This window comes from Ovis aries, chromosome 18, assembly GCF_016772045.2.
Source record: "Ovis aries strain OAR_USU_Benz2616 breed Rambouillet chromosome 18, ARS-UI_Ramb_v3.0, whole genome shotgun sequence".
Classification (NCBI taxonomy): Eukaryota; Metazoa; Chordata; class Mammalia; order Artiodactyla; family Bovidae; genus Ovis; species Ovis aries.
The window spans coordinates 66,026,689-66,047,651 of record NC_056071.1 but is presented as its reverse complement, the minus strand read 5'-3'; the positions used below and the strand labels follow the sequence as shown (position 1 = coordinate 66,047,651).

Below are 20,963 nucleotides of genomic sequence, written 5' to 3'. Positions count from 1 at the left end.
GCGAGAACCCTCCCAAGCACGCCCCGCCCCCTCGGGGCGACTGAGACTTCGGATTGGCCAGTCAGTCGGCGACGTGGGCTCCTCTTCTCTTCTGATTGGCGCATCCGGCTCGGGGCGCCCTGCGCTCATTGGAGGAGAGGCAGCAAGGGGTGGGGCGGTGCGAAGGAGCTCGCGGAGCGCGGGCGAGGTGAGGACGCGGGGTGGCCGCTGCGGTCCCGGAGCTGCCGGAGGCCGGGGTGGCCTTGGACACAGAGACCGCTGGGGCGCGGGCAGGGCCCGGCTGGGCGCCCGCGCGGCCCTGCTGCTGGGATTCGCGGCGGGGGCCGGCTGGCGCCTACCCAGTGCCCCGATCGGCGGTGCGCAGCCGCGGACTGGCAGGAGGGACCGCGGAGCCAGGGCCCCCGCGGGTCCCGGGCGGTGGGAGGGGGCCGGGCGGATGCCGAGCAGGGATGGGACAGAGGGCCTCGGTCCCGGGGCGGTGAGCCCGCGCAGCTGCAGGGCCTGCTCGGGCTGTGCGTCCGCGCCGGGGGCGCGGGGTGGGGCGCGGAGGGTGGGGTCGGGTCGGGCTCAGAGCGTGCCAGGTGGGAAGCGCAGGTGTGCGTGGGTGGCAGGGCGCGGCTGCAGCGTCCCCTGGTCTGTCAGGACGGCCCGGGCGGGGGCCTGCTGGACATGCAGGCCCGGGGGACTGGGGAATGAATGAGTGCTCAAAGCCGCAGGGGCTGAAAAGAGGAGAGGTTCCCAGATGAGCAAGAGGGTCCTGCGAAGGGAGCGGGACCGGAAGTCCAGGCTGGCCGGCTCTAGAGAAACAACAGTGCTGGCCTAGGCAGGGGAGGACCTGTGTGGCCGCCCATGGGGTCCGGTGAAAGCTCCCTCCAGCAGCCCTGGGATGAAGGCCTGCTCATTGGCGCCCTTTCTGGGAGGGGAGCAGGAAAAGAAAAGAAAAAAACGTCTTGAGAGGGAGCTGGACACCATCAGGCGGGTTAGCCTCTGGATTACCGAGTTCTGCGGTCCAAACAGTTCCCTTTGGAGTTAACAGATGGGCAGTGCAAACGCAGGGTCAGGGGCTTAGAGCCCAGGCCTGGACCTGCACCCCAGGCCACCCACTTGCTGGCTGTGTGACCTGAAGCTTGTTGCTTAACCACTCTGTGCTTCCGTTTTCTTGCCAGCAATACAGGGGTTGTAATACTTCTGGTGTGACGTTCATGCCTGTCACACACTTGGACTGCTTGGTAAATGTCAGCCCTCAACCTTTGATGATTTTAGAGCAACAGCCTGGAGCTGTGTGTATTGATCCTTTGCCTGAATTCAGAGAAAGAATAACAGTTTCAGTTTGTGAGAATTTGGCCAGCTGCCTCCCCCAGGGCTCCTCCCACGCGACCCAACCCCGCCTGGTACTGGGTGGAGTGGGAGAGGCGCTTAGTGCATCAGTTCAGAAAGATCTTCCCTCCTCCTCCCATTGAGTTCTTAGTGTGAATCAGTTAAAGACGCCAGGAACCTGACTGTTGTCCCCAGAGTTGGGGTGGGCCCATCCCAGCCTGTTAGGCGGCACAGAAGTCCTCAGGCCACCTGAGAGCCCCAGAGGCACTCAAGAGTGGCTCCACCTGGGGAGGAGTCTCGTGTTTGGCCCAGGGGTTCACATGCCTTCACGCTCGCTCAGCAGCAGCACCTGCTGCTGATTGTTCCCTGAGACCCATGCACGCGAGGCTCCAGGGGCTGCCCAGGCCCGCCCGTGCCCACGCTGGGTGCTGCAGGGCACACGCGTGTCCCTGGCGGCTCCGCCTGGGCCCCTCCCAGGGCCCTCGGTGGGGCTCCTGGGCCCGTGTCAGGCAGCAGCAGGCGCTCTGTCAGCGGGCACTCTACTTGGGCTCGAGGCCCCGTGGGTGGTCACTGCTGGCTCTCCTGTGTGTCCAGCTGCTCTCGGGATCGGGTTTTACATCCAGGCACTTCCCGGCCGAGTCCCTGCACAGGCTTGCCTCCCACGGTCATTCAGAATCTGGACCTCCTGCTCCCAGAACTGCCTCAAAGGGCTCGGGGCCACCCCAAGACAGCTGATGGGTGCTGGGTAGCCAGGCCCTCGCCCCTGACCAGACTGGATGAGGGGGCGGGTGGCCCGTCTCTCGAACCTTCGGGGGAACCCCATACCGTGAGGGCCAGCAGTGTCCGTGCGGAAGGCCAAATCCACGCTGTGCTGCACCCCTCGGCGTCGGGAGCCCCGGGGGGCCCTTCCTGCTGCTGCTGTTGGCCGCTGGGCACGGCCTCAGCCGAGTGGCCACAGCCTGGCATGGCCGCCCTGCTGCCACCCCGCCCACCATGCAGCCCTGGGCCGGGGGCCAGGGTGAGCTGCAGGCCAGGTGGGCAAGGTGTCCACTGTCCTTTCTGGAGCGGCTCAGTGGTCACGGCGGTTCTGACCTCCCGGGCGCCCGCAGGATCCACCACTCGCCTTCCTGCTCTCTCCAGATCCCCACGGAGACGCGCTCGGGGGGAGCGTACGCCAGGGAGTGCGGCGTGGGCCCAGCACCCGCGCCCCAGAGAGGTGGGTCAGGGGGGCCAGGGCTGGGACACAAGCCCGCTTCTCACCTTCCCAAAGTGGATGAAGCAGGGTGACCTTCGGGGGGGTGGTGCTCGGGGGTTCCTGAAATGCACGCCAGGGTGGGCTGAGCCCAGGCTTCTGAGTTCCTGTTGAGTAGAACCTGGGGCTGATCTCAGCGCTGTCCCTGGGATGGGGGGCCTCCCGAGCCCCGGGCCCCACAGTTGGCCGCTGCCCCCAGGCTCAGTGGATCTGCTGCACTGGCCTCCCGAGCCGCTCTAGGGGGAGGCCGGCACGTCAGAACTCGTTTCCCAGGGCAGTTCCCAGTTCTCTGGTTGTCCCTGCTGAAGAAATGGATTTGGATCGGCTCGACCTGAATCCCAGAATCATCGCTGCAGTTAAGAAAGGTGTGTTTGCCACTGTTTATGTGGCGTGATTATGTTTATGTGATTGTGAGAATGTGCCGTGCACTTGCGCACACTTTATGGTCAGCGGTTTACGGGGTGGCCTGTCCAAGCCTTGGGAGCCCTCTGCCTCCCGGCCCCAGACGGCGCCCGAGGCTGGCCTGTGCGGGTGCTGTCTTAGTTTACTTTCGCTGCAGCGGCGCACACGGCGTCTGCAGTGAGACGGGGCTGGCTACCCCTCGTGAGCCTTTCAGCACTGCGTTTGCATCTGCGTCGGTTCCGAACGCTGTGCTTCTGCTGGGTCTGACTTTCGGCTCCTCACAGGCCTCCGTTTCGGGGGTGAGAGCTGGCTTCCTTGTGCCCCCTCTCCCCTGACTTGGTCCACCCACCCCCGTGTGGGAACGCAGCCTGGGCCACATCAGTCATCAGACTTGTCACCGGGACATCACAGCTGTCACAGAACCTGGGCTCATGGCCGTTTCCTTTCTTGACCATCTTTGGTTTTCCCCAAAGTTAGTGCTTGCCTCCTTTCTCATGGGCGCGTTTCCTGTGCCTTCCAGTCATTCCCACACCTCGCAGGATGTCTGTCAGGCCGGCCCACCCAGTCTGCTGGCGTCTGGGCACATCCGTCCCCAGGCTGTACCGACTCCTCCACTGCCTGGTGGTCCCCACACCCCCCCATCCCCCATCCCGTCCCAGCACGCCCTCCATCTCCGCCCCCCATGGCTGTGAGGATGCTGGGGGGTCAGGCACTCGGCACTGGTGGGCAGTGCACAGGGCTGGGCTGCTCCTCACTCCTGAGGCCACGTCTTTCCCTTTGATCCACAGTGAGCAGAGCAGAGCAGGGTGTGTCTTTGAGGCCGTTCAGGAAAGCCGGCTTTCGCGCCCCCGTATGCTGTGCTGTTTGTCTTTCGTGTGTGTGTGTGTGCTCTTCTTTGCCTTTCTCTGGATCGACTGGATGGATTGTTAGCGGGGTTTTTTCCTGCTAGTTTAAAAATATTACACTGATCTAAACTCAGAATTACTCCCTTTCCTCCCAAACGCCAGCTCTCGGGCCTCACCCCGTAAAGCCCCGCATGGTGCTGCTCAGTCTCCCTCTTCACTCGCTGGGCGCAGTGGACGTCGTTTGGGTCCCTTCCTGCGGCCCCTCCCTGGCAGTGCACACGCAGGCCTGTCTCAGATGTGTCTGGAGGCCACTGCTCCCCGCCCTGGGGACAGGCCCCTTCCTCCCTGACCTGTAGTCCAGGGGTCCATACAGCTTCAGGGAGCAGGTGGGCCGACTGCTGCTCACCAGGCCCCCAGAGCTGAGGGTCACCCACTGTCCCCGCGTCACTGTTGCCACGGGCACCGCGTCTGACTGCGTCCTGTGACCGGTTCTGTGATTTCAGCCAAACTCAGATCAGTGAAAGAGGTCCTGCATCTTTCTGGGCCAGATCTGCAGAGACGGACCCACCTCTCCAGCCCTGACGTGCGGCTCCTCCTGAGGGCGGCTGCCGTGCTCCTGCGGGGACACAGCATGTGCACAGGTGCTGGGGCCCCGGCGTGGGGGCCTGGACGGGGTGCCTGAGGGGCTGGGGCCCTGGGCTCACCTGTCTCCGCCCCCTCTGCCCCCAGCGCTGCGCCTGCTCCGGCAGGAGGGGCCGTTCCCCGAGCAGTGCCAGCGCCTGAGCCTGGGCTGCCCCGTGCTGGACGTGCTGCTCCGCGGTGGGCTGCCCCTGGACGGCATCACCGAGCTAGCCGGACGCAGCTCGGCTGGGAAGACCCAGCTGGCCTTGCAGCTCTGCCTGGCTGTGCAGCTCCCGCAGTGCCACGGAGGCCTGGGGGCTGGTGAGTGCCAGGGGTGGGGGTCCCGACCTGCTGGCCCCAGGGGGCCGTTTCCCACGTTTCCCATCTCTTCACGCCCAGAGGGCCCCCCTGCCAGCTGAGCTCAGAGCCCGGGACCTGCCCACGAGGATGAGCGGGCCTGCAGTGCCTGTAAATGGGCGTCCCCTACAGGGGACTGGCCCATGGCCGCCGTGACCACGTTAAACATGGGTCTGTTGGACGTCTTGCTGAGAAAGCGGCTTCCCCGAATCAGATCCAAAAGCCCTAATTTTGAAAGATGTACCCACCTCTGGACGTGCACAGGCACCATGTGGGCACCAGGGGCTCGGCCGTGTGGGGAGCGCACAGACGGCTCCGGGACGACCCGGGGTGCAGGGCGCATGGGCAGCCCTGACCACTCAGGGCAGTTCTCCTGGCTCCTCAGCCCCTGCCGTCTGAAATTCTGTGGGAGCAGGACCAGGTCACAGCGGGCTGCACTTTCACAGACGGGCGGACTTTGTCGAGCTGCAGCGAGCAGGGACCTGTCTTCACTGCGGCGCGAGGGCCTCTGGCCGCAGCATCATCTTGCCACGGAGTGTGGGCTGTGAGCACGCAGCTTTGGGCACACAGCACCTGGGCTCAGCCCTTGTGGCCCAGGGCTTCCTTAGCTGTGGTTCTCAGGCACAGCAGCAGCAGCTCAGAGGCTCCAGAGCACAGGGCACGTGGGGTCTTCCAGGACCAGGGCTTGAACCCGTGTCCCCGGCGTGGCTCTGAGCCACTGCACCACCAGGGAAGCCCCTGACTTAGTTACCACCCTTCCATCCGACGGTCACGTGGCTTGTTCACGCCTTCTGTTAGCACGTGGCTCCGGGTGGATGCCTAGGAGTGGTGCTGGGTCTCATGGTAGCTCCGTGGTTCCAAAGACTCTTAGCAGCTGCTGCGCCGTCTCCCTTCCCAGGAAGGCTGGAGGCGGTCCCCAGCCCCCCGCATCCGAGCTGGCCCTTGTCCCTCTGACCCAGCATGGGAGCATCGTCACTGTGGCCCCAGCCGCGTTCCCCTAGTGAGCAGTGGTGCTGAGCGTCTCGCCACGAGCTGCCGCTCACCCGCGTGTCTGGAGCAATGTCTCTTCCCGTCTTCTGCCCATCTGAACCCTTGGATGATCTGTCTTTCTGTGACTGAACTGATAAGTGATCTTTGTGTCACGTGGACACTAGGCTCTTATCAGATACACAGCTCACAGTGCTCTCTGGAAGCTGCTCCTCACTTTCTCGATGGACTTCTGAAGCTGTTCTTCACTTTGATGGTGTCCAGCTTCCCTGGTCTTTCTTGCCACGCTTTTCGTGTCATGGGCAAGGACCCACTGCCTGACCTGAGGTCTGAGATTCACGCCTGCAGTTTCTCTTAACGGTGCTGTGCTTTGGGCCCTTGTAGCTGACCCAGTGTGATTCCGTTTTTTTATGTGGTGTGAAGCACAAGTCTGATCTCGTCCTTTTGTATGTGGGCATCTGTCCATCTGTCCCGCTGCCCTTTCTTAAAAAGACTGCTGTTTCCCACTGGACTATCCTGGGGCCTCTGTGGAGCACCCGTGGCCCCTCGCTCTTTCCAGCTGCGGGACTCAGCCTGGATCTTCTGGAGAGGGTTCAGGCCCCGGCGATGTATCGCCAGCATTTTGAAGACTGGCTTTTCCAGGCACAGCAAAGACAGTTCCCTCCACGTAGCCTGGAACTGTGGGAGCAGCCTGACAGTGGGATCTGGGAACCTCTGATCCACGGGGCCTGGGAGGGGCCCCCCGTGTCTGCAGGAAGGGGTGTTTCTGAAAGTGCAGGCCCCTGAGAACGCCACCCACTCCCACCTGAGACGGCTAGGGGGCAGACCCCCAGGGTGACATCCTGTTGGCCAGGTGGCAGGCAGGCACCGGCCAGCCCGGCCCTGGGTCAGAGGGAAGGCCCACAGGGCGGCGCAGGAAGGGGGCCGTGTGCTGGCCGCTGACCGCGCCGCCGCCTCCCAGGGGCGGTGTACGTGTGCACAGAGGACGCCTTCCCCAGCCGCCGTCTGCAGCAGCTCATCGCCCAACAGCAGCGCCTGCGGGCAGACGTCCCGGCGGACGTGATCTCCAAGATCAAGTTCGGCCACCAGATCTTCATCGAGCATGCGGCCGACGTGGTGAGTGTCTGAGGGGGAGCCGGCGGGTCGTGTACACAAAGCCCGGAACCACGGTCAGGCCCCATGCCCGCCTGCGGGGGGTCACAGCCTGGGGCCATGGGTCCCACTCAGGCCAGCGTTACGCAGTGCCTGGACTTGGGATTAACTGGCCATCCTCTGTGCTGCTGCCAACCTTGGCCCCGAGGAGACACACCACCTCCTGCCCTGAGCAAACCCCCGTGTCCCCACCGGGCAAGTGCCTCCGGCTCCCATTCACCCGGCTGCAGAGATGCCCACTGCCCGCAGAATGGGGCCCGCTGCCCCGGCCGGAGTCGAGTGGAGTTCTACACCTCTGAAGGAGGTGAAGGCCCCCTCGCAGCCCTGGGGCCCCAGCCGGACAAGCCCCTCAGACTGCTGGCCGCCGGGCTGGGCTGCCAGGGTGCCACCATGTCTGGAAGCCGTGCCTGGAGAGGGGGCGGGCAGCCAGATGGGGCCGTCATCTGCGGCTGAGTAACGAGGTGGAGGGTTCAGAAGGGAGCCGGGCGGTGGAGAGCAGAGCAGCATGCCCCCCCGGGCCCTCCCCCGCTAGAAAGAATGTCAAGTAAAGGGTAAGATGTATAAAGTTTAATTTTTAGAAATTTACAGTAAAGTCCATGATCACACATAGCCCGGGGCAGGGGCAGAGCAGCGGCCCAGGCCGGGCAGGTGGCGGGCATGCGGGCTGTCCTGGGCCCCGCAGTGTGAGGCGTAGCGGGGGCAGGGCGCTGGGATGGGGTGTCGGTCAGCACTGCAGGCACTGCCCCAGGCCCTCCAGCCTCGTGACCTTCACGGTGTCACCGGGCCCTCGGGGTGCACACAGCAGCTCAGGCTGGACTCCTCCATGGCCGCCTCACTGCAGAGGGGGCGGAGGGTCAGGGCTGGGGTCAAGGCCCCCACCCACGGGGCTGCGCCTGGCAGTGGCTCAGGCAGAGCCGCTGCCCTGTACACGCCCGGGCCGACACCCCTGCACAAGCGGCCTCGGGCCCAGGGCCCCTCCGCCTCCCGGGGGACAGGGCCTCCGTGCCCGGCCGCTCGGGGGAGTCCCGACCCCGCGCCCCCTGGGTGACGGGACTCACGCTCAGGCTGGCGTCTTCTAGGCCACTGCTGCTGCTGTCGTTGTCCACAGCGAGGGGCTCTGCCGGCGGCGCCCTGCGGGTGAAGCACAGAGCGGACCTCACTCGGGGCGGGGACACGGGCACGCAGCTCCCGGCAGTCCTAGTGGGGTTGGCCCCCGAGGATGGCACAGTGCCAAGGGCCCCGCTGCGCGTCCTGGTGCGTCGCTGGGCCCAGCCCGGGGGTCTGCACGCCGGACGCAGGGTGGTCAGGCCCTGCGCCGCGCCCCCCTGGCTGGGTGTGGCGACAGGTCAGCCTTGGTGATGCCGCTGGGTGCAGGCGGCAGGCCGTGCCTGGCTCGGGGCCACAGACGGCCCTGGCGGGGAGAGGGGCAGGGCAGGGCGGACAGGGGGCCTCTGAGCTGGCGCTAACGGGCCTCCCGGCCCTCAGGACACCCTGCTGCAGTGCGTGAGCGAGAAGGTGCCGGTGCTGCTGGCCCGGGGCATGGCCCGCCTGGTGGTCATCGACTCCGTGGCAGCCCCCTTCCGCTGTGAGTTCGACGGGGCAGCCCTGGCCCTCAGGGCCCAGCGTCTGCTGGCGCTGGGGGCTGAGCTGCGGCGGCTGAGCTGCGCCTTCCGGAGCCCCGTGCTGTGCGTCAACCAGGTGGGCCTCCTCCCAGCCCCCGCGGGGCCGGGCCGGCGGGGTCCCGTCACTGACTGCTCTGCACCCTCCAGGTGACGGAGGCCATAGAGGAGCAGGACTCGGTGGCTGGGCCGCCAGGGTGAGCGATGCCCTGAGAACGGGGGGCTCGGGGGGCGGGAGGTGCTGGTGCCACAGGTGACACGTGGTGTTCCCCATCTCAGGACGTCCCCAGCCCTGGGGATAACCTGGGCCAACCAGCTGCTCGTGAGGCTGCTGGCCGACCGGCAGTGCCCTGAAGAGGTGCCTCTTGTCCCGCCTGGCCGCACCCTCAGGGTGGTCTTTGCCCCCCACCTGCCACCCTCATCCTGCTCCTACACGATCACCGCCGAGGGCGTGCGGGGTACGCCTGGGACTGTGTGCAGCTGACCGCAGGGTCCAGGACACCCCTCGGAGTGGGGAGCTGCCCCTGCTGCCGAAGCTGGCTCGGCCCGTCTGCGGAAACCCCCTCTGGGCCCATGAGGACTCATCTACAAGGGCAGCCAGTCCAGTGTGCTGCAGTGGCTGGGGCCTCGGCCCTGGCCTTGCTGGGGGCAGGGGGTCCACTCCGGCAGGAACTCCTGCCCAGACGCACCTGCCTCCCCCACCACGGCCGGCGCTTCTGCTTGCAACACGGTCCTCTGCTCAGCCTGGCCACAACCATCCGGTTTGGAAGCACGAGGCCCCACATTCACCGAGGACACGCAGGCCCAGTTCTGGAAGGGCTGAGTCACCTTCACCACGCCTCTGCCCACCTCCGCCAGGCAGCCGGCCCAGCGGCTGCGGACGAACGCACACCGGGTGAAGGCGCCCGCCGTCCCGGGCCCTCCGCAGCACTGGCTCTCTGCTGGGACTCCCTCACCCGAAGGCCACCCTCTCACTCCTCTGCTCGCAGGGTGCAGGCCGACCTCTGCCCCGACACGGGCCGCCCCTCAGGGTTACGGCTGGGCCACCAGCACTGTTGTGTGTTTTTCTAGGACAGGACGATCCATTTCCAGCTTTCATCATGTTTTCAAAGTAGCCTGTGACCCTAAAAGGCCGAGTGGCTAGTGTTAAATACGAAAAGCTGCTTTCAGGGTTGGAGTTTCACAGAAGAGCCTTTCTGCCAAGTACAGGGACTTTACAACAGGAAATAAAAGTGTTTGTAATTAACTATGAACAGTTCCAAATGATTTCCTAGGCAAGTCACAGCCACAGTGAGAAAAAAGAACGGGAACGGCCGCCCCGGTCGGAATACAGACCGCCCCACGCTGCAGAGGTGCGGACCTGCACGCTCGCACCCACACGCGCCCCGGGGACCACATCCATCCGCCCAGCTGACGGACGTCCCAGGGAGCCCGCCTGTCCCCAGCCCTCAGCCGCCCACACCCCAGGGACAGCCAGACGGCCCTCACAGGCCCACGACCCCGAGGGGTGGCCCCACACCACCGTGGGAACCACCCGCGTCCCCCGACGTGCTGGCGAGTTAAGGGGAACAGCACGCACATCTCTGGGTCGGGGATCCCACGGAGGGTGTGTCTGCCTGTCCAGTGACTGCGCTGACTTGAACCTCACCTGGGCTGGCGCTGAGTGCCGCTTTAGTTTCCAGAAACCCCAGGATCACTATATCGCTCGAACACAAGCGCAAATAGAAACCCACCAGAGGCTGGCCCCACACAGAAGGCCTTCCCAGGAACTGACGCGCTGTAAACCCAGTCCTCAGGCAGGCTGCCACTCCTTGTGAGGAGGCTGCCACTCCCTGTGGGGACGCCGCCTGGGGATGCACTATTCCTAGCAGTCTTCTGACCCAACAGACAGGAATACTTTTAAGCTTCAGAAAGTAACCAGCTGAATCCCTGCAGCCCCCTGGGAGGGGCAGGAGGCTGGAAGGCAGGTCCCCCGACCTTCGCCCTGACACCCGCCTGCCTTCACATGCCCGCGGACATTCTCAGCTCCTCCACAGCCTGGGGCGAGTCTGACTTGTCAGAAATGATGTAGAATTGGGTGCTGGCCCTCAAGGGTCCCCTCACCAGGAAAGGAGGGCGGGCGGGCGGCCCCCCCGCTGCCCTCTGAGAACTACACGGGGCTTCCCTCAAAGATCAGAACAGGGCACCCCCCACTGAACAGCCGCTCTCAGCAGCCCGGGCCCGCTCACCCAAACACTGCCTCCACGCAGCCTTGCAGAAGCCACCACACCCTTAGGAAAGGGGCCAGCGGGCTCCACGCCAGGCCAGGGTCACCCCAGGGCCCTGCAGAGGAGGTCTGTCTCCACCAGCTGGGAGCGTTCTGTCCTCAGCCCCATGCTCGCTCTTTCTGAACACCCTTTGTTTTTCCAGAGACCGCGGTCACTAAGGGAACCTGGGTGGGTTTCACACATCCTGAATCAGCTCCGCGGCTGGGAGAAAGCATGAACGCAGTGGAGGCAGGGGCTGTGACGGCCCCGTGGCCCCTCCAGGCTGTGAGGTGACAGACACATCGCCCCCCACCTCGACAGGCACCTGAAAGGGCCACGGTGCCCACGTGGGGTCACGGCCCTGCTCGTCCTCTCCTTTCCAGCACCTCTGGGGAGCACGCAGAAGGAACGCCCTGACCCCTGAGCGGCTGCAGCGCACAGTGGGGTCAGGAGCCCCAGCCTCCGGGGACGCAGAGGCACTCACAAGCAGGCTCTGTGCAGGGTGGCCTGTTCCTCTGTAAGAGAAACTCCCCAAGTTTAAAGCCCCACATCGCTGTGACAAGACCCCAGGGGGCTGCTGCTACCCCCTCCCCTGCTGGGGTGAAGGACACCCCCAGAGGGAGCCCTAGGAGAGCCCCAGGGAGGCCCACCAGCTGACCCAGGCGGCTCATGAGGGAAAAGCGGCTGGGAGCGTCCCACCTGGTCAACAGAAGATGAACCACACCTGGAATCTGATGGCACCAGGACGCCCACCCCCCAGACCCGCCTCAGCGAGCACGCACACCGCGCTCAGTGGGCATCACCTGGAGTCGCCCTCAGCGAACCAGCTGGCCCTCATGATCCCCTTGAGCAATCTCAGGGCTGATCTGAAAACGCTTCAGAACCACCCTGTGTTACTTAAGCCTCCAAAGAAAAGCTCTGAAAAGGGGAACACGAATCTCCACGTACCCGGGGCCCAGGAGGGGCAAGGGCTGCGAAGGGCCTGCCCGCAGCCACCAGCCGCCATTCCTGTTCTCCAAGGGCATGTTTAAGGCTCCCGTCTCAGTGAACAGCCTTAACACAGCACAGCTGAAAGCAGGCTTCAGAGCCGGGCAGAGTCGGCGGACAGCAGCCTGGCCGTCGGCTGGGCAGCTCGTGGGCACGGGCTGCAGAACATAACTCAGGAAAGGAGGCGGCCCTGAAGGGGGAGGGCCCTGGCCAAGCGCTGAGGGTCTGGGCATCAGCCTCGGGGCTTAACTCTGCCTCTCCCGGGGGCCTGGCACTCAGAGCCCTCGAGCCTGCCAGACAACGCCTTCGTTCCTGCATGAGAGCAAGAGGAGAGGTCACTCTCCCCAGCACCTCACAGACCCCAACCTCCGTGGTCCTGGCGCTGACTCACGTCACAGGAGTCCTGCCGCTCAGACGTGTATGTGCAAGAAGCAGGAATCAGGTGAAAGGACTGTATCAACTCCCAACCTTGTGAAAACAAAGGGTCTTTCCTTCACGTCCTCACCAGGAACGTATCCTCCAGGCCCCCAGCCCCTGACCAGAGGGAGCGGGAGTCAGCATCCCAGACCAGAGGCCTGTGCACAGCCATCCCGGGTGCTGGGGGGAGCGGGGGGTCAGCACCCCTGACTATAGGCCTGTGGACAGCCACCCCGGGTGCTGGGGGGAGTGGGGGGTCAGCACCCCTGACCAGAGGCCTGTACACAGCCACCCCGGGTGCTGGGGGAGCGGGGCTCAGCACACCAGCTGGCCCTCCACCGCCTAAGGACATCACAGTCACCAGGGGACTGAGGCAACTGGGGGCTGGGTGCAGTGCCCAGGACGCCTGGTCCAAGGGACAGCTGCCCACCCCAGGTCACAGAGGGGCCAGGGGCCCGGCCCCACATGGAAGACAAAGAAGCCACGTCTGATGCACAGGGGTGTGCCAACAGTCTCTAATGCAAAGATGGCCGCTTCGCGTGAGGCGTGGACAGGTGACATAGTGACTATTCATCTTCATAAAGTTTCAGGCAATTTTAAAACACTGAGCAGCTTAGCCAGATGTTATATTAGTTACACACTCCGGCACTGCTGGAGGCTAAAACCATAAATAACACACATCAACACCTGGTCAAGCCTTATTCTTACTTTATCATTTGGCTTTTAATTGTCAATCGGCATTCCAAAGACCATTCATGCGCCAAGAATGTGCCCAAAGGGAGCCCTGCCACAGTTCACTAGTTCGGTCCACGCCGACGGTGAGAGCGGCACCATGGTGCCCACTCATCTGGGATCAGGAAGGCTAAACGCTGACAGGCTGTGCTGAGACTGCAGCGGTGCGGAGCAAGGCCCGGCCAGCATGGGCCGGAAGGCCAAGCGTGCTAGAGCGGGGTGGGGCTCCTTACTTGGAAATGGTCTTTGGCCGCTTTGCCACCCACGTTAAGGACATTCAGAGAACTGGCTCGCTTCCTGCTGCACCGGGCCGGCGGACATGCAAGGACAAACCATCGGCGTGTGAGTCGCCAGCAGCGGGGAGCGCAGCCAGGCCACCCCTGCACGGCCTGTCACCACGGGGGCCTGGGCCGTCCCTGACCAGGAGCAGGCCTGCAGCTCGTCCAGTTCCCAGCACGAATGCCCCAGATATACCGTATTCCGTACCCGTTAGATAAAAACTGCAGTTTCTCTGACTTCCTCAGCAAAAAGCCTGTCTCGGATAAACCTCAACGTCCTCAGAGCCTCCCTTTCTGAAGCCCAGCTCCTCCGGGAGCCAAGAGGCCCTGCCAGTGCCGCCCGTGGGCCCACAAACGCGGCCCTGAGCAACTAGGCCAAAGAGGGCCCCGCGAAACTCACTACTGAGATCAAATGCATGAACATACTATGTATTTCATAGATTTTTCCACATTAAATCTAAGGAAAAACAAATAATCTTTTATTAGTAAAACTCTGAGGCTAGGGTTTCTCTGCCTAGAAACCAAAATTTAAAACAAATTTCATGGCTTTGGATTTACACAAAACATAGTGCTTTGTGCATATATTTACTTTTTTCTTCGATTTGACACCTTTAAAGTACTTAATGTATCCTGCAAATTACCTACAATCTAAACTTAAATTATGGATAGTTATAAAATAATGCATTGCTTACTGCCACTATGGATGACCTCAAACAGAAAGTCACCTTAGCTTTAAAAGCTAAAAGGACCAACAGGAAGGGTGATTTTTAAGTGTTTTTAATAGGATCAGTAACTCTGCATCTGACCTGTTGACGTCAACAGGGACCACTGTGCTGAGCGTGTGGCCATGAGGCTGAAGCACAGGTGTGGAGGCTGAGTGCACCGGAAGCCCAGGGACAGCCGAGTGGCCACCAGGGGCTCAGGCAGGGTGCCAGGCACACAGCAGGCACGTCCTGGCAGCTCACCGAACAAACTACACCGGAAACAAAGCCTTAACTGACTTATCCCCCAAGTAAAACTCGCTCCCCAGACTCCCCCAGGACAGGACAGAGTAAAACTCGCTCCCCAGACTCCCCCCAGGACAGGACAGAGTAAAACTCGCTCCCCAGACTCCCCCCAGGACAGGACAGAAACATCCCCAGGAACCCCGAGGCCTGCACGGCTTTTCCTCTGTCCAGAACCTCTCAGGAGCAAAGCGCGGACATCTGGGCAAGCTTCATGATTCTAAGATACACCACCTTTGTGCTCAAACTTCTCTTTACAAGATGAGATGAAAGAGTGACTTGATGCCTGTCCACACCTCCTCTGAATCCCATCTTCACCCTGACTTAAACCCTCGGGGTCTGCAATGCCAAGGCGTCCTGGGCCTCCTGGACTGTGCCCACTGCAGGCCACAGACCCTGCTCCCACAAGCCCCAGCTCGGTGCCTCTCTGTCAAATGTGGCCCAACCAGCAGCACTGCCACGACCCAGGAACTTGCTGGAAGGGCAAGACCCCCTCGTGTGCCCCCGGCCCATCAGAAACGCAGGGGCGGGCCCTGGCCCAGGAAACCCTGAGGCCCGCTCAGGTTGGAGAGCTACCCGCCCAGTGAACTAAGATTGTTACTCTTATCTGGAAAGATTACTTTGTCTTATGGATTTGATGGACTAAACCTTCTAAATTTTTACTTTTCAAAAGCTCGGTAAGATGCCATCCCAAGTTATACTATGTATGAATATTGTTGGTCTGTTCCGATGCGGGCTTCATCCTTATCAGGCCTCAGCCTGGGCTTGCCTGGCCCTAAACGCCATGAACAGGCCGCACCAGAGACAAACTATGAGCTCAGCCACAGCCAGGGACTCGGGACTGGGCTCCGCACTGTAGACAGGCTGTAAGACGCCCAGACCCTCAGGCGGGCCGACACGTGGCCACCCCAGGGGGCGGCCTGTAGACACCGAGTGCGTGCTGGGCGGCCCCCGCCCGCCTCAGAGCCGGCTGCGGAAGGAGTGGAAACTCGGCAGGCGCCCAGCAAGTGGCTCAGCTCTCCCAGCATTGGGAACAAGAGGTTCAATCTTCCAAACATCAGAGGGGCAGGCAGCACCCCACCGTGTTAATTCTGGAACTCAAACAGGGGCCCCTCAGGACCTCCTTCCCTAACCGCGCTTGTCTCCTCCAGGCAGGACCGCCATCTGCTCGACAACCCCCGCGTCCAAACCCTGCAGCGGCTTCCCAGTGGCTGTCGGTGGAGCTCACGCAACTCCCTGTGCAGACGCGGCTGCAGACACTTCTGAGAAGCTTGGACGTAGGGCGACGGCAGCATCCAGACGTCCAACCGTCCCTCTGGCCTCTGGCCTCAAAGCCAGTGGGAAGCAAGTCCTCCGGCAGCCGAGCCACGGCGGGGCAGAGCCGAGGCGGGGGCAGAGCTGAGGCGGGGGCAGAGCCGCGGCGGGGCAGAGCTAAGGCGGGCCCCTCTCCCGACCAGTGAAGCTTGGGCCCAAGGGTGGGGCTGGCGACACCAGGGGCCTCGGGACCCGGACCCTCCCCGAGGACGGAGGAACGAGACGGGACATGCCCGACAGCAAAGGGACCCAGCTTTACATTCCCACACATCACCCAAACGAGTAACGGGTCAGAGTTACTACAGCACTCAGCGTGAAATGCTTTAAAACTGAGGCACACTAAGAACCAACGTTCACACAGCAGGGATCGTGTTAGGGAGGCTGAGTCTCACAGAGCAGCTGACAGCAGAGCACAGTGCTTCTGCAAGAGGCGCGTCCAGAGAGAGGGAGCCGTCTACACCAGAAACACCCCACACCGTCTACACCAGAAAGAACGCAGAGACCCGGCGGCTCGCCAACAGTGACGAGAGGACGGTGAGCCCCTCCCTGATGACCCTCACGACAAGGGGCACCCTAGAAACAAAGTCCTCGGACAATTTAAAAGCTCTTGTTCAAAAGACCCTAAGGGTCCATCACTGAGACCCTTTTCTAAACGCATGGCAAAAGCTAAGGTTTTTTAAATCTCCAAAAGAAACTCATTATAACAAAAAGTCTTGTCAAACCATTTTCTTCTTACAGTAACACCTGTATGATGGGATTTAATATACTCATAGCTGGCAGTTGATTTCAAAAGATTAAAACTAGCTTTAAAATTGAATAATGCATGATAAAAGAAAAGAAGTTAGTATACTCAGTATTTTAATATTAAATTCTTACTTTTCACTGCTAAGGCTTTCTTTGAGCATGTAACAAAACTAAAGGATTCCATAAATTTCTTTTAAAGCCTTCAGCTCTTTTAGCCTTTAAACAGGAAATTTAACAATTATTTCTCAACTTGTCCTGGCAAATAATTAGACTGCAATTACTGAACCTGCATGGCTACCATGTGGGGCGCAGGCTGGAGTGTGCGCCGAGGCCGGGGGTGGGGGGGGGTGGGGTGAGGAGGGCGTGGCGGGGGGGGGGGGGGCGGGGCTGGAGATAGTTACCCGGGGTTCTTTGGTTCACTGTCTCGTGAACTTCCTCCCTTCAGCTTCCTAACCAGCTTCTCGCTGCTGCGTCTAATTGAAGCCCGGAGTTTGCTAAAGGAACCACTGCGTTTTAAAGACCCGGTGCCGTCCTGAAAGAAACGTGAACAAATGTGAAGCTGCAGGGGGTTCTCCTTCCAAGAATCCACATCACGGTCGACCTGCCGGTCTGTGACCTGCTGGTTATGACCCCTACGGAAATTACCAATTTACCAGGTATGCAAATACACTTCAAAGTCTTCCCATTGTAAATTTCATTAAAGATAACCCAAAGAATATGAAAACCTTTGAACATGAAAAAGCTTATTCAAACAAAAATAATAACATCCCCAAAAGAAAATTAATTACTGTTTTAAAACAAAAGATACACAGAAAGTCTCAAGGAAATTAAGGCAGCTTCTAGAAATATCACCAAAATCAAACTCCATGTGTAATAAATACGGAGGCACAGGGTCCACAGAACGGAGCAGGGCCCAAAGCACTTGGACCCGACACGGGCAGTGCCTCCAGCAGCGCCTCCTGCGTGCGGCAGACACACTGCCCCTTCGCTCAGCTTAAAGGACTGCTCTATTACCTGAGATTAGAAAGTAGTGGGACAAGGAAACAAAACATTCACCCTACACACTCGACTAAAAGCCCGTGGGCCTGTGCAGGGAGCAAGGGAAAGTGCGCCCAGCGTTCGCACTCTCGATTCAGACAGTAATAACCGAGACACGTGGCAGTATCTGGACATGAAAATCAAACACTCAAGAGTGAAGATGTGTACAGCAACTTTTATTCTCAGAAGGAACCACCTGGTTAGATGTACAGGAGCCCCATCCCTCCCCCTCTAGAAGCTCCGGCAAGGCCGCATTCCATGGAAAGCGTGAGAAGTTCTATGAGGCAGACAGACACCAAGACACAGGTCAGTTGGAGTGAGTTTATTAGAAGTTAGAAAGACACAAATACACAAATCACTGAACACTTAAAGATTAGTAGAGAAAAGCAGAATTGCCAAAATTCCACATGGAGACTACACAGCAGATTCTACTTGAGCACGATCCAAAGGGGAGCGCCCGGGAGAGCACATGCCCTACTCTGACAGCCTAGGAGGGTCACGGGCACCTCATGCCATGGCAGGGACACAGGGGACTACCAACTACCTCTCACAAAGGGGGCGGCGAGCCACGCTCTGTCGTCTGACTCGTGTGTCACACAGTAGGTGGTGTATTAATACAGTCTGCATTACTAAGTACATATCTGGCAAAGCTACATGTATACAGAGATAAGGAGCCCCCGACAGGACAGCAGCACCAGAAGGAGTGGCCAGTCAGAGAGAGAATCCTAGGGATGCTAGACAGCGGTCAGCACTGGAGAGAGAGGAGGAGCCCGTCATGCAGGAGACAGCGGGTGTCGCGCAGGGCGGCTAGGCCTGTCAGACAGAAACGGAGAGAGAGCCCGTGAGCGGGCGGAGCACGCCCTCGAAGCGCGGCCCGGCCCACAGTATTTCTAGGTCACAGCTCCAGGGTGGCGTTCCAGCAGCTCCCATCTTTGGGACTGCCTGCTGCCTGCTCCCGCCAGCCCCGGGGAAAGCAGGCCCTGGGCCTTCTGTAGGCTACCTTTGCTTCATCTACTCATCACGGCGAATCGTCATCAGAATAAAATCCAACAGTTTACAGCATGGACTGGCACCGTGGCAGAAATCCCCTTGATATGCAACCATGAAACGTCTTTCGAGTTACTGTGCATAAGGAGATTCCGAAACGAAAAGCACAGTGGCCACAGGAAGCCCCCGAGGTGGGCGAGGAGTGCACTCACGCCAGCCGTGACCCGGGGACCCTGCAGCCCTGCGCTACACAGGGACCCCTAAACTCGGGCAGGACTTCCTCTAAAATACACTGGCATTTCAGACATTTTAAGACACACTGGCTTTCAAAGTTTATAGCACATTTTAAACATGCAGTTGATAATCCAAAGTTAAAGTAACTATGGAAGCGGATCTCCGCGGCAGCGCGCATCCTGGTCCTGGCTGGCGGGGAGCCCGCCCGCAGGGACCTGCGCCCGCCCACCCGCGCTGACTCACCATGCGATGCTGAGCAAGTCATTTAACCAGCCCGAGCTTCATCTTTCTCATCTTTAAAATGGAAAAATAAAACTTGTTACCAACTCCCCATCAGTGCTGGGAGGACAAGAAAACATCAGTTCTTGCTGCTCTTCAGAAAAACAATGTTATTAAAATGTTAATATAATTCTGTAAACAGTACAAGTTCTGTTCACTTCAAAATTCAGTGCTACGCTACACAGAGTGTCATTTACAATACTCCTGTCCTAGACACTCGAGTACGGAAGAGTCACTTCACTCAGGTTCCAGAAGTGCCTCTCCCAGACACGCACACACACACTCTCTCCCTGGCCCCCACAGGGCAGGCTGGGGGGGACAGACCTGGGGAGGGGTGCCCGCCCTCCTTGCTCTCAGCCCCTGGGACCACCCCCTGGGACCCTCCCCTGAGAGAACCAACCCACCCAAACTGAGTGGGTTTCTACTCAGCACACACTTGACAGGTGGGAAGTGGCCCTGCATTCAACCTGGAAAACAGTCTGGATCTCTATTCTGCCACGGAAGGGTACCTGCATCAAAGAGTGGGCTTCTGAACAGACACTAACAGAACAAGGAAGGGGTCAAGAGCTGCACAGCAGTGCATATTAGCTACGGACTCAGGTGACTTTTAAACTTTTAAACTCTTTTCCTTTGCTATGTTCTCGTTGTCTTCCTAATGTCATTTTTTAAAAATAAAAATTAAACTATTTGTGATTGACAGTATATCTCATTCCCAGTAATCCTAGGGAAAAGCTTACTGGGTGAGCATCTTTCGGAATCATTAACACGGGGGGCAGCCTGACAAGAATGCTGATGTGGAGCGGGGCTCCTTCACAAGGACCCCAGCCGAGCACCCGGCCCCCATGCTGGCGCTCCACCCAGAAGGGAGGCGTGCGGGGTTTCCTGGAAGCCTGGTGGGGCCACTGCCAATGCAATTAGCCCTCAGTCACAGCGCAGCCCTGCAGCTCTGCATGGCCCGCTGGGGAACCGGTCCAGGACGGACACACGTGGGCCGCAGAGACCCACGAGGCCAGCGTCACCCAGGGAGGGCTTCTGTGCACGGACCGTCTGTGTCTTCAGAGGCAGGGCCATAGAGACTTATCCTGAGAGTGACTGCTAGACCTGAAGAGTCTACCTAAAACCAACGCCTGATGGAGTTACCTTTCCAGGTACTTCAATTATTATCTTTATGGTACATTAAAAAAGAAAAGAACTGTACCTCTCTAAACAAACTATCTACCATGTTGAGAATCTGATCCAGAAACTTTACCGGAATTATTAAAACATGTCCAGCAGGCTTGCTGCTCTTGCATTTGAACAGCATGCAATTCAGCTGGGCGCTGAGCCAGCCGGGCAGTGTCTGCAGGCGCCGTGACCGTAGCCCCCTCGTCCTCTGTGACTGCCCTTCGTGGTCAGTGTTGCTTCTGGGTGCGGAGAAGGCCTGGGCCTGGGCTCCTGTGAAAACCCAAGTGAGGGCTGCCCAGCGCTTTCCCGCTGCCTTCCAAACGTTTTAAGGAGCACTGAAACCCTTTTGTTTTTGTCCACTTGGCTCACATTTCTTTATTTATTAGGGGACAAATTCTTTTAACCCGTGAAATCCTTTTTTAAAAAATTAAAGTCTAACGTAGAACCCCAATATAAAATGAAACCTAAACAGCATTTTCTCATTGGGAGTGTGCGCCAAGTCCTTATGACGGTGAAGACAGAGGCGGCGGCTCGCAGGGCCTGTGATCTGAAGCGTGAAGTGACGGACAGGCCCAGCCTCGGCGCCGCCTCAACTCTCAACCGATTTCTATCTTCTATCCTGACCGCGTAACACTGAGAAAGTCTTAATGCCAGCAGGAAAGTGGCTGCAAACAGCAACAATTCTGCATCTGTTTGCCTTGGAGCCCCAGGGAAGCCTGCACTCACGCCGAGATGGCATCAGGCACTTAACCTCACACCTGGGCAGAGAAGGTGGGGACAGCGTGTGTGAGCCCCAAACCCAGGTGACACTTACAACAGGCTCATCTGATTCAGCAAAGCTGAAATGAAAGAACACCTAAGGGTGCATAGGGCTTTCTCGCCTCTTCTTAAAACATATGCAGTGAAACTAAAACAAGCCAACTGCTGGGAAAGCAGCATGGCCCCCGAACCTCAGCACTCCCGGGGGGGAGCCAGTCTGAGAGCGAG

At 60.0% G+C, this 20,963-nt stretch overlaps 2 protein-coding genes across 24 annotated transcripts in view; one reads left to right on the top strand and one right to left on the bottom strand.

The window, feature by feature from the left end:
• Window positions 1–161: 161 nt before the first annotated feature.
• Window positions 162–9,798, top strand: XRCC3 (X-ray repair cross complementing 3). 6 transcript variants are annotated; one of them, XM_042235588.1, is made up of 9 exons: window positions 162–187; window positions 2,458–2,533; window positions 2,848–2,934; window positions 4,320–4,457; window positions 4,546–4,758; window positions 6,743–6,897; window positions 8,419–8,631; window positions 8,703–8,749; window positions 8,832–9,798. In XM_042235588.1, the coding sequence occupies exons 3-9, from the start codon at window positions 2,880–2,882 to the stop codon at window positions 9,034–9,036; spliced, it is 1,026 nt and encodes a 341-aa protein (XP_042091522.1). In that variant the 5' UTR covers window positions 162–187; window positions 2,458–2,533; window positions 2,848–2,879; the 3' UTR covers window positions 9,037–9,798. The 6 variants fall into 6 exon arrangements, with proteins under 6 accessions (XP_042091522.1, XP_042091520.1, XP_042091519.1 ...); XM_042235586.1 differs by having other exon boundaries at window positions 2,843–2,934; XM_042235585.1 differs by having other exon boundaries at window positions 2,769–2,934.
• Window positions 7,486–20,963, bottom strand: part of KLC1 (kinesin light chain 1) — a 68,938-nt gene continuing 55,460 nt past the window's right edge. For 7 of the 18 annotated variants that reach the window (XM_060401489.1, XM_027957449.2, XM_060401491.1 and 4 more), the window contains 3 exons: window positions 16,676–16,806; window positions 7,992–8,064; window positions 7,486–7,768 (listed from right to left, as the gene is read on the bottom strand). In XM_060401489.1, the coding sequence (XP_060257472.1) occupies window positions 7,766–7,768; window positions 7,992–8,064; window positions 16,676–16,806 (207 nt within the window). In that variant the 3' untranslated portion in view covers window positions 7,486–7,765. Of the gene's footprint in view, window positions 7,769–7,991; window positions 8,065–16,675; window positions 16,807–17,467; window positions 18,126–18,776; window positions 20,247–20,963 lie in introns of those variants that run through there. The other 11 variants (XM_042235579.2, XM_042235580.2, XR_006056941.2 and 8 more) reach the window with 7 other exon arrangements.

Bases quoted from the DNA above. Each gene is read 5' to 3' on its own strand.
- XRCC3 (XM_042235582.1), top strand. From the start codon at position 2,311: ATGCAGCCCTGGGCCGGGGGCCAGGGTGAGCTGCAGGCCAGGTGGGCA. The intron at 6,898-8,418 runs GTGAGTGTCTGA...CCCGGCCCTCAG, and splicing joins TCGAGCATGCGGCCGACGTG to GACACCCTGCTGCAGTGCGT. The intron at 8,632-8,702 runs GTGGGCCTCCTC...TGCACCCTCCAG, and splicing joins CCGTGCTGTGCGTCAACCAG to GTGACGGAGGCCATAGAGGA.